General features: G+C 51.6%; 1 protein-coding gene across 1 annotated transcript in view; it reads right to left on the bottom strand.

Moving 5' to 3' along the window:
* The window catches only part of LOC308154373 (neuron navigator 1-like), an 89,621-nt gene that overhangs the window by 73,824 nt on the left and 3,297 nt on the right, over nucleotides 1–12,500 (bottom strand). The window contains exons 2-5 of the mRNA XM_080527536.1: nucleotides 5,243–5,380; nucleotides 4,844–5,152; nucleotides 4,532–4,669; nucleotides 4,214–4,432 (exon numbers count right to left, since the gene is read on the bottom strand). Coding sequence (XP_080383662.1) covers nucleotides 4,214–4,432; nucleotides 4,532–4,669; nucleotides 4,844–5,152; nucleotides 5,243–5,367 — 791 coding nt within the window. The 5' untranslated portion in view covers nucleotides 5,368–5,380. The remainder of the gene's footprint in view (nucleotides 1–4,213; nucleotides 4,433–4,531; nucleotides 4,670–4,843; nucleotides 5,153–5,242; nucleotides 5,381–12,500) is intronic.

The raw sequence follows: 12,500 nt of genomic DNA, 5'->3' as shown, positions 1-12,500 counted from the left end.
TCTCCAGAATCTGGGACCTAACTCCATCCTCCATGATGACAACGCTCTCCCCCACAGAGCCAGGATCATCACAGAGCACCTCCAGTATTTGGGAGTGGAGAGGGTGGAATGGCCTGCCGTGAGTCCAGACCTCAACCCAATTGAACACTTCAGCTTGGGCGTGCTGTACGTGCCAGAGTGACCAACGCAACCATGTTGGCTGACTTGCGGCAAATCCTAGTTGAGGAATGGGACCAGGCTGGTGACCAGCATGAGGAGGAGGTGCCAAGCTGTTGTGACTGCGTATGGATCTTCCACACACTACTGAGGTCCCTGACAATGTAAAATTAATAAAGTGTAAAAATGGCCAATATGTGTTGTTTTTTCCTTATTACTGTGGGAGAGTGCAATCATCCAATCCACCAAGCAACTCAAAACGAGAGTGAATACCAACAGAAGAATATAGGGGATTTTGGCAAATATTTTTGGGCCGCTACCCACACGTTTAGCTGTGTTGCTCATTCCACGAATGCATGATCCTTACAAGTTGTACCTCGTTGTAAAGGTGACTAATCAGGCTTTCCAACGATATAAAATACAATACCGATTGGTATTATTAAAGGGGAGGAAAAAAAAAAAAAAAGCGTTTCCAAACTTTTTTGGAGGGGTTTATATATATATATATATATAATAACTATAAACAACACTTCATATCAGATAGACCGTATGAAGGTTGTCATGGTTTCTCTAGTTCAAGGTGTAAAGGAAAGGATCATATACTCATAGTGCCGTTTGATAAACTGAATTAAAATGAATAAAGATTAATGCATTATGCACCACCGCAAACCATCTCCCCTAACCCTGCCACCCCCCTCCCCCCCTGGACATGCATACAACCTCCCCTTCCCCTAACCATCTCCCCTAACCCTGCCACCCCCCCTGGACATGCATACAACCTCCCCTAGCCCTAACCATCTCCCCTAACCCTGCCACCCCCCTCCCCCCTGGACATTGCTGTGTTAATTGTTCCCTGTGCCTGTTCGTTAACTCTGTGTTCTATGTGTCATGTTATCTGTTGTTAACTCTGTGTTCTATGTGCTCATGTTATCTGTTGTTAACTCTGTGTTCTATGTCTCATGTTAACTGTTGTTAACTCTGTGTTCTATGTGCTCATGTTATCTGTTGTTAACTCTGTGTTCTATGTGTCATGTTATCTGTTGTTAACTCTGTGTTCTATGTGCTCATGTTATCTGTTGCTTGTTGTTTCTGTGTGTTCTGTTTTTCCCATACTATCAGCGTCTTTGAGCCCCGGAAAAGCGCTATATAAATACAATTAATTATTATTATTATTAAGGCATATTACTGTCTTAGAGGATGTTGATTCAGATATGATAGTGTGACCATGTTCCATAAAGCTGAGCTGATCATGTGATGTGGTGTGTGTGTGTGTGTGTGTGTGTGTGTGTGTGTGTGTGTGTGTGTGTGTGTGTGTGTGTGTGTGTAATGTGATGTTCCTCTGGTCCCGAGGCCTCGGCCACAACACTATCAATCTACTCTGCTCCAGATAACACGTGTGTGTGTGTGTGTGTGTGTGTGTGTGTGTGTGTGTGTGTGTGTGTGTGTGTGTGTGTGTGCGCGTGTGCGTGTGTGTGTGGAATAGCCCAGATTGGACTGAGTGATGTAATGTATTTGGTATCCAGAGCGAGGGATACAGAGATAAAGAGAAGCTGGTGTGTGTGTGTGTGTGTGTGTGTGTGTGTGTGTGTGTGTGTGTGTGTGTGTGTGTGTGTGTGAGTGAGTGTGTGTGTGTGAGTGAGTGAATGAGAGGTATAGACTTGATTATTGTAATGGTCTACTTACAGGCCTATCTAAAGGAGCTGGTCTACTAACAGGCCTATCTAAAGGGGCTGGTCTACTAACAGGCCTATCTAAAGGAGCTGGTCTACTAACAGGCCTATCTAAAGGAGCTGGTCTACTAACAGGCCTATCTAAAGGAGCTGGTCTACTAACAGGCCTGTCTAAAGGAGCTGGTCTACTAACAGGCCTATCTAAAGGAGCTGGTCTAACAGGTCTATCTAAAGGAGCTGGTCTACTAACAGGCCTATCTAAAGGAGCTGATCTACTAACAGGCCTATCTAAAGGAGCTGGTCTACGAACAGGCCTATCTAAAGGAACTGGTCTACTAACAGGCCTATCTAAAGGAGCTGGTTTACTAACAGGCCTATCTAAAGGGGCTGTTTGTAAGCTGCAGCTCATCCAGAACGCGGCTGCTAGGGTCCTAACAAAAACAGAAGAAGTTTGAACACATTACACCAATCCTGAGATCTCTACACTGGCTACCAGTCTCTCAGAGAATTGAATTCAAAGTCCTCCTAATTTGCAGACAAATCACAAAATGGTCTTGGGCCAAAATACACATCAGATCTCCTCCCACCCTGTATTCCCACAAGGCCCCTAAGGTCAGCTGAGACTAATCAGCTAATAATTCCAAGAGTAAAAACAAAACACGGTGCAGCAGCTTTCAGTCACGCTGCACTTCTATCTATGAGACAGAGGGAGACCTAGTCCCTGAGACACCAGGGACAGAAGTAGACACACCAGCCTCCCCGCCCAGCCAGCCTCCCCGCCCAGCCAGCCTCCCCGCCCAGCCAGCCCCGGCCTTCCCCAACCCTCCAGATCAGGACGACCCCGGACCTGCTGCAGCAGAGGAAGACGAGGCCGTCAGCTCCAGAGGCCCAGGCGGCCTAGGAGGAGGGGGCGCACGCGCAGGCAGAGGGGGAGGGCCAGACGGGCGTAACGGAGCCTAGGAGGAGGGGGAGGGCCAGACAGGCAGAGGGGGAGGGCCAGACAGGGCCCAGAGACAGGTGGAGTAGCGGGGGGCAACCAGCAGAGGCCGCCCTCCCGCAGAGAGAGACTCCAGCACTACCTGAACCCGGAGACGCTCTGGGAGGAGCAGAGCCCTGCTACCTGGGGGGGCCGGACCCGGAGCCCTGGGAAGAGCAGCAGAGCCCTGCTACCTGGGGGGGCCGGACCCGGAGCCCTGGGAAGAGCAGCAGAGCCCTGCTACCTGGGGGGGCCCGGACCCGGAGCCCTCCTACCTGGGGGGGGCCGGACCCGGAGCCCTGGGAGGAGCAGCAGAGCCCTGCTACCTGGGGGGGCCCGGACCCGGAGCCCTGGGAGGAGCACCAGAGCCCTGCTACCTGGGGGGGCCGGACCCGGAGCCCTGGGAGGAGCACCAGAGCCCTGCTACCTGGGGGGGCCGGACCCGGAGCCCTGGGAAGAGCAGCAGAGCCCTGCTAGCTGGGGGGGCCCGGACCCGGAGCCCTCCTACCTAGGGGGGGCCGGACCCGGAGCCCTGGGAGGAGCAGCAGAGCCCTGCTACCTGGGGGGGCCCGGACCCAGAGCCCTGCTACCTGGGGGGGGCCGGACCCGGAGCCCTGCTACCTGGGGGGGGCCGGACCCGGAGCCCTGTGAGGAGCAGCAGAGCCCTGTTACCTGGGGGGGCCCGGACCCAGATGTCGTGTATGTAGCAGACCGAGAGCCCTGAGTGAGACCCAACCGACCAGGAGGGACGTGACCTGGAATGGCTGAGAGCCGGACCTCCGGACGAGCAAGTCTGAGATAGAAGTTGATTCATATGTTTTTATCTACCGCTAGACCACCGCTAGACCACCGCTAGACCACCGCTAGACCACTGCTAGACCACCGCTAGACCACCGCCCCGGCCGAGAACACGGCAACGCCGACGCCCTCTCCCGCCGTGAGCCCCCCCCCACCAACCCCGGCTTCCTGCTGGGGAGGGGAAGTGTGGCAACCCGCTACAGTCCTGTGGACAGCGCCCCCCCGCCCCTGGGCAGGGAGATTGGGGGGGGCAGGGGGATTGGGGCCCCTGGGCAGGGGGATTGGCGCTTGTTAATATCCGCTGGCACAGCTGAACTGCATCTGACAATCACCACAGCGGCGAGCGCGGGCTCGTTAAGCGGACGCGGAACAGCTGAGCCAGCGGAGGAGACGACAGGATAAGACGACCTGGCAAACCCTCATCGGGGGGGAAGTAACCCCTACATTACCCTCCAGTAGAGACCCCTACATTACCCTCCAGTAGAGACCCCTACATTACCCTCCAGTAGAGACCCCTACATTACATGTACGTGTGTGTGTGTGTGTGTGTGTGTGTGTGTGTGTAGGTGTGTAGGTGTGTGTCTGTGTGTGTGTGTGTGTGTGCAGTACTCACCTGTACCTGAAGGGGGCCACGGTGGCCATGTTGACCCGGGGGGGCAGTGGCTCAGTGGGCGTGGCCTCAGGGGGTGTGGCCTCTCTCTGGTCGGGGGCGGGGCCTGGGCTCAGCAGGGCTCTGATTGGAGTTCGGAGGTGAACGGGGGAGGGGGCGGGGCTAAGGTCTTCCGGCGTGCCCATCTCCTCATCCGATTGGCTGCTGGAGCCACTGTGGCCCCTGAAGGCCAGGTCAGGGGTCAGGGGGGGGTCAGGGGAGAGGAGGGGGTCAGTGGTCAGGGGGGGGAGAGGAGGGGTGAGGCTGAGAGGAGGGGGGGGCCGCAGGTTGTCGTTGCTGAGCATGGAGGTCAGGCCTGGAGCTGGGGGGTCCTCGTCCTCCCCCCCCTTCCCCAGGACCCCCCTCTCCCCCTGGGGTCGCACGCTGGCGGTGTCCCCTCTCCTGGCGCGGAGCTGGTTCCTGTTGGAGAGGCGGTTTCTGTTCTGGTTCACGTTCTGGGGTGTGTGTGTGGGTGTGTGTGACGGTGTGTGTGTGGGTGTGTGTGAGGGTGAGGGTGTGTGTGTGGGTGAGGGTATGTGTGTGGGTGTGTGTATGGGTGAGGGTATGTGTGTGTGTGTGGAGCGTGTTGGGGACTCCTTGCGATTGGCCAGCGGGTTGCTGTAGGCCGGGCCTGAGGCCTGGGGAGTGGGTGGTAGAGTTCCGTAGGCCGGGCGTGGAGCCTGGGGAGCGGGTAGAGTGCTGTAGGCCGGGCGTGGAGCCTGAGGAGCGGGTAGAGTGCTGTAGGCCGGGCGTGGAGCCTGGGGAGCGGGTAGAGTGCTGTAGGCCGGGCGTGAGGCCTGGGGAGCGGGTGGCGCTCCGGCCCGCTGCAGCAGCTGGTTCCTCAGGGTGGCGTCCCTCAGCAGGTCCCTGGAAGACGGGCCCGGGAGGCCCCGCACAGAGGGTCTGGGGGAGTGGGAGGGGGTGTGTGGGGGGGTGTGTGGGGGTGTGTGAGTGGGGGTGTGTGTGGGGGTGTGTGAGCGTGAGGAGGGGGGCCGGGGGATGCCGGTCCCGTGGCGGGGGGAGGAGGGGGAGGAGGGGGGGAGCAGGCTCCGGGGGTGGGGGATGCCTGAGGGAGGGGGCGGCCGGGGGGACGACTTCACATTTACGCCCCCGCTCATAACTGGACTGTCCCTGAGAGAGAGAGAGGGGGAGGGAGACAGAGGGAGAGAGAGAAAAAGTAAGTAAGAGAGAGAGAGATAGAGGGTTATTCATAAGATTAAGACCTTTAAAAGCTTCCTAATCAAACGTAATACACGGTTACTATAGTCAGAAATGACAGAGAATATTAGGAGAGGTGAAGGCCTGTGTGTGAAGGATGGAACATGACGACTGCTGCATCTAAACAACTGACCCTAACCCTAACCCTGCATCTAAACAACTAACTAACAACTGACTATCGGAGGCCCTCCACTCTGCTCAAGCTTCCTCCCTCTCCTCTGTTCTCATTCTCCTGTACCAGTCTGCTGCCTTCCACACAGTCAACCACCAGATCCTTCTCTCCACCCTCTCAGAACTGGGCATCTCTGGCACCGCACACTCCTGGTTTGACTTGAAGAGAATCGTTGTCTTCTCCACAAACCCTCACCACTGGGGTCCCTCAGGGCTCTGTCCTAGGGCCCTTACTGTTCTCCCTTTATACGTAGTCTCTTGGCTCGGTAATCTCCTCAATTCTCCTACCACAGCTACGCAGACGACACTCAACTCTTCCTGTCCTTCCCCCCCTCTGTCTGACATCTCTGCATGGATGTAGCTCAACCAAATCCCTGGGAAAGCCTGCCCTCTCCAAGACTTCTCCATCACAGTGGAGAACTTTACTGTAACCTCCTCCATGACAGCCGAGAACCTTGGAGTGATCCTGGACAACCGACTATCCTGGGCAAAGAACATTGCAGCGACAGCACGTTCCTGCAGATTCTTCCTTTACAATACCCTTCACTGGCTCCCGATAGCAGCTAGCATCAGATTCAAGACCCTGGTGCTTGCCTACCAGGCAGCTAAAGGGACAGCCCCTGCCTACCTGCAGGCAATGGTCATCCCCCAAACTTTAGCCCGTTCCCTCCGCTCCTCCACCTCTGCTGGCCGACTGGCCCCACCACCTCTACAGCACTGTGTCTCCTGAGATATCTACTACCCCCCAGCACTGTCTCCTAAGATTTCTACTTCCCCCTTGTACTGTTTCTCCAATGTCTATAAAAAATAAAAATAAAAATCTTTCTTTCTTCTTCTATCACGACGACTGCCAATGACCCCTGGCCTGAGCGAGATTACTCTTCCGTAATGTAGTCCTCCCACTGTGCCTGCCTGTTGGTTGTTGCTGGTTCCTTTGGGAGCCTTGGCAGAGTGGGGAGGTCGTCAGACTAAGGCTATGTCCACACCAATACGTTTTTTTGATAAACGTTTTTTGTATATAAAAATATCACCTTCCAGACGAGCACGTTTATAAAATATCTGCATCCAGATGCATACGTATGAACGCAATATAAACGCTGTCATTGAGCATTCCACACCAGTAGTCGGCGATATAATTTTAACCCCATCGCTCCGCTGGCCAATCAGACGCCAGGAAAAGCTAAAGCGGTTCTTCCGCGTTACATCCGCGAAATACAAAATTCCAATCGTAAACAACATGCCGCCTCGGGGAGCAAAGGAGTCGTTCATTTGGACAGACAGTGAAGTAGAAGTATTGTTGAGTTTAACTATTGAGTACAAAGTACAAAAAACATATGCAACCATTGACTGGGAGTCTTGCCATTTTCGCAGTGTTTGAAACGTTTTGTTGGACAGCTCCTATGTTTGTAAATCCGTCAAGATGACATTTTATTTATTTTCTTACAATATTTTGTATGCACTGCAACATTACCCAGTGAAAAAACAAAATAAACATTCTTTATTGTACCTTTGAATTGTATGTCGTAATTATTATGTCGCAAATAATAAACAAAAATGTCTTCACTTACAGAAATAAGAGTGTGTAATAATCTACTGTGGCTCTCTACATTGTCTTTCTCTTATGCACCTCTCCTAGTAAGTAATGGCATAAGCCCCAAAAAAGAATAGCAATGAACAATTTACATAAACACAGAACAGGACTTCTGTATAATATCTTCACTTACAGAAAAGACTAATCTAATGTTCTCTTAAGTGTCTTTCTCCTATGCAACTGTCCTAGTAAGTGTCAAGGGGCCGGTTTCACAGACAAGGCTTAAGCCTAGTCCTGGACTAAATCACACTATTGATTATACATTTAATTGAATTGTTTCCCTTCTGGTTGTCCTCCGCTGTGTATTGAAGAACATATTGTAGATGTTCTCCATGTCCATTTGTTGCTGTCGGTGGTAGTAGAGGAGCAACAGTACATTTTGCTGTAAAAGCCCAATCAAGCTCAATAGGTTCTGCAGCACGAACGCAACAACCCTGTAAGGCGCCATTGTTGTTGTTGTTGTTGGCTGGGTTAGCGCATGTGTGACGGGGTGTATCTTTTCATGAATCACTCTCAGCTGGATGGCTCACGTTCATTTATTCTGTAGAAAAACAGTGCATCAATTTCTGGACACGGGACTTGCAGGGTCATCGAGCTACATTCGCATCAGTGGTTAAGAATGAACTGAGCATACAGTAGTCACTCATACTACACAAATTATAACAATAATATGGAACAAAAATACAAAATGTGTAGACTACATAAATCTTCACTTGTGTGATCATATAGTGGTATTCATTTAACAACAACAACAAGAAATCATAACATCCAAATACATGGAAAAACCACGCACTTGGAATACGCATGCGCACCACGTGCAACAATGGCTGCAACCTGACTGCTAGGTAAGCCGCGAGCGTGTTGCAAACTAGCGAGGTGGAAGACCCAACCTCATACAATACGGTCTACTAACAGAACAACAGACATATAATAACACAACAATAATAATATTACCTGTAGAAAAACAGTGCATCAATTTCTGGACACGGGACTTGCAGGGTCATCGAGCTACATTCTAAAATGATGTTACACACGGACATTCACGTTAGCGCCATCATTGTTAACAACAGAAAACTCACATTAACAAACTTGTGATATGTTCCAAACTAACATACTAGAAGAAGAAGAAGAAGAAGAAGAAGAAGAAGAAGAAGAAGACTTTTTATTGCCATGACATGTAAACATGTTAGGAATTTGGTTTGGTACCATGGAGCACGGTTTACAGAAGGACAGGTGCAAGACAGGACAAGACAGTGCAACCAACATCAAAGTGCAAGAGTCATAATTAATATAAATATAAAGTGCAGAGATTCAAGTGTTCAAGTGTTCAAGTGTTCATATCCAGACAGTGCAAAGCTCTCTGGGTGGAGGGAGGGTAGATAGATAGGGGTCAGGTCAGGGGGGGGGGGGGGGGGAGGGGGGCCAGCGGCATTTAGGAGCCGGATGGCTGTGGGGAAAAAGCTGTTGGTGTGTCGGACCTTCACAGTATTTATGGACCGCACCCTCCTGCCTGAGGGGAGCGGGGCGAAGAGACCGTGTCCTGGGTGTGCGGGGTCAGCCATGATCTTCCTGGCCCTCCCCAAAGCCCTACTTTTAAACAGGGCCTCAAGGGGGGGCAAAGGGCAGCCAATCACCCTCTCCGCCGAGCGTATCACCCGCTGCAGCTTGGCCTTGTCCTTGGCCGCTGCAGCGGGGAACCAGATGATGATGGCGGAGGTGACGATGGACTCAATGATGGCCGTGTAGAAGTTCACCAGCGTGGTCTTAGGAAGGTGGAATTTCCTGAGCTGCCTCAGGAAAAACAGTCTCTTCTGGGCCTTTTTTGTGAGGGCGTTGATGTGGGGCCCCCACTTCAAGTCCCGAGAGACTGTCACCCCAAGGAAGCGGCATGACTCCACTGTGGTGACTGGAGTGCCTCCCAGTATGATTGGAGAGGGAGGGGGTGGGTTCCTCCTGAAGTCCACTATCAGCTCCACTGTCTTAAGAGCATTTAGCTCCAGGTTGTTCCGGGTGCACCAGGAGACCACCAAGTCAATCTCGCTCCTGTAAGCAGATTCATCCCCCTTGGAGATGAGCCCTACCAGGGTGGTATCGTCCGCGAACTTGAGGAGCTTGACCGACTGGTGGCTGGAGGTACAGCAGTTGGTGTAGAGGGAAAACAGGAGGGGAGACAGGACGCAGCCCTGCGGGGAACCGGTGCTGATGGTCCTCAGCTCAGAGATGGACTTCCCGAGCTTCACCCGCTGGGTCCTGTTGGACAGAAAGTTCGTGATCCACCTGCAGGTGTAGTCAGGCACCTGCAGTGCAGAGAGCCCACACTCCAGTATGGGTGGCAAGATGGTGTTGAATGCCGAACTGAAGTCAACGAACAGGATTCTGGCGTAGGTCCCGGCCGTGTCCAGATGTTTTAGGACATGGTGTAGGGCCATGTTGACTGCGTCCTCTACGGACCTGTTGGCTCTATACGCGAACTGCATGGGGTCTAGGAGAGGGTCTGTGATGGACTTTAGGTGGGCAAGGACGAGGCGTTCAAAGACCTTCATGACTACAGAGGTCAGGGCAACGGGTCTGTAGTCATTCAGGCCTGTGATCCTCGACTTTTTGGGGACAGGGATAATGGTGGAGGTCTTGAAGCAGGCTGGTACCTGACAGCACTCCAGGGAGGAGTTGAAGATGTTGCTGAACACAGGGGACAGCTGGTCAGCGCAGAACTTCAACATGGAGGGTGAGACAGCATCCGGACCGGCCGCCTTCCGGGGGTTCTGTCTCTTGAACAGGCGGTTCACCTCTCTCTCTGAGACAGAGAGGTGTGAGCGGGCAGAGGGGGTGGGGCTCAGGGGAGAGAAGGGAGGAGGAGGGGAGGTTGGGGAGAGGGGGTAGTACCACATACTATGAATGGGAAACTCAAAACAGCTATCTTACTTATCAAACATTCAAATAAAACATAGGTACATTAATAATCTCTTAAATTATATGCGATCTCAGACCCTGCAGAAAACATGACCTTACCGCATCAGTGGTTAAGAATGAACTGAGGGAGATCACGTTACGTCCCGTGCAATTGCACTGTCCAGCTATATTTACACAGCATCCGGGTCACGGACACAGCATCCGGGTCACGGACACAGCATCCGGGTCACGGACATAGCATCCGGGTCACGGACACCCCCCGGATATACCACGTCATTAAACCCCTAGAGGGCGCAGTTTATACCTATTTTAGCTATAATTGAACTTGACCTTTCTACTCCGTTACACATGCGGGTTACAGAAAACAGCTGCACTGCGCATCATCTACGCGCATGATGACGTGACGAATACAAAAAACTCGTCTATCTCGTCCAGACGTCAAAAAATATACAGCGTTTTTTAAGGATCTTCACTCTGGCAGGCGTTTTTAAACATCTTCGTTTTTAGAGGGCAAAAACTCGTTTGCGTCTGGACGAACCCCCCAAAACGAATAGAAAAATCCACATTTGTCAAAAAAACGTATAGGTGTGGACAGGGCCTAACTAGTGTCACCTGGGTTGGGGAGCTGAGGATAGATATTGTGGGTGTATCCTCAGCTCTCTCTCTCTTCCATTTACCTTTCTTCCTTTAGGATTTTGGTGAGATCTCGGATTACCTGGGTTTTGGGCCTCCTATTTTGACACTACATCCATTACACCCCTCACACATACAACACACATACTACATACATACACCCCTCACACATACAACACACATACATACATACTACATCCATTACACCCCTCACACATACAACACACATACTACATACATACACCCCTCACACATACAACACACATACATACATACTACATACATACACCCCTCACACATACAACACGCATACTACATACATACACCCCTCACACATACAACACACATACATACATACTACATACATACACCCCTCACACATACAACACACATACATACATATATACACCCCTCACACATACAACATACATACATACTACATATATACACCCCTCACACATACAACACACATACATACAAACTACATACATACACCCCTCACACATACTACATACATACACCCCTCACACATACAACACACATACATACATACACTACATACATACACCCCTCACACATACAACACACATACATACATACTACATACATACACCCCTCACACATACAACATACATATATACTACATACATACACCCCTCACACATACAACACGCATACATACATACATACTACATACATACACCCCTCACACATACAACACACATGTTACACCCATTCACTCATGGCATACACTACTGATTCTTATCCATATGTTATTTAGTTTAATTTGCTTAATTTGTATGAATAAACTTAAGTTTAAACATTTAAACCCTCGTGTGGACTACCTTGGGGTTTGTGACAGTAATGTAAATGTAATAACTGAGTCATGCCTTGACCACGAGACTCACTTCTCTTATCTAACTTATCTTCACCACTTCAGTTTCCTGGCCGGGTGTTTAAAGCTCAGAACATTCTGCTGGTATCTTTACCATCATATTCAACTTCTCTTCACATCACCAACGACCACCTAGGGTGAACACACCAACCACCTCACCTGGAACCAACACACCAACCACCTCACCTGGGGTGAACACACCAACCACCTCACCTGAACACACCAACCACCTCACCTGGGGTGAACACACCAACCACCTCACCTGGGGTGAACACACCAACCACCTCACCTGGGGTGAACACACCAACCACCTCACCTGACCTGAACACACCAACCAAAGGGTGAAAAAAGCATAACGTCGCCTCTTCCATCTCAGGAGGCTGAAAAGGTTCATCTAAGAGGCTCAGATCCTAGAGGCCTTCTAACCCGAACCTTCTACAGAGGCACAACAGAGAGCATCCTGACAGGCCGCATCACTGCCTGGTACAGAACTGCCCTGCCCAAAACCACTAAACACTGCAGAGGGCAGAGCGGACAGCAGAGAAGATCAGCGGATGTGAGCTTCCCTCCATCCAGGAGGTCTACAGCGACCGCTGGGTCAGAAAGACCCTCAGGATTATCAGGGACCCCAGCCTCCCCAACCAGAACCTGTTGGACCCCAGCCTCCCCAACCAGACACTGTTGGACCCCAGCCTCCCCAACCAGAACCTGTTGGACCCCAGCCTCCCCAACCAGAACCTGTAGGACCCCAGCCTCCCCAACCAGAACCTGTTGGACCCCAGCCTCCCCAGCCTCCCCAACCAGAACCTGTTGGACCCCAGCCTCCCCAACCA

This window comes from Nansenia antarctica (genome assembly GCF_963989245.1).
Source record: "Nansenia antarctica genome assembly, chromosome: 3".
NCBI lineage: Eukaryota > Metazoa > Chordata > Actinopteri > Argentiniformes > Microstomatidae > Nansenia > Nansenia antarctica.
This window is presented reverse-complemented; position numbering and strand designations above follow the sequence as displayed.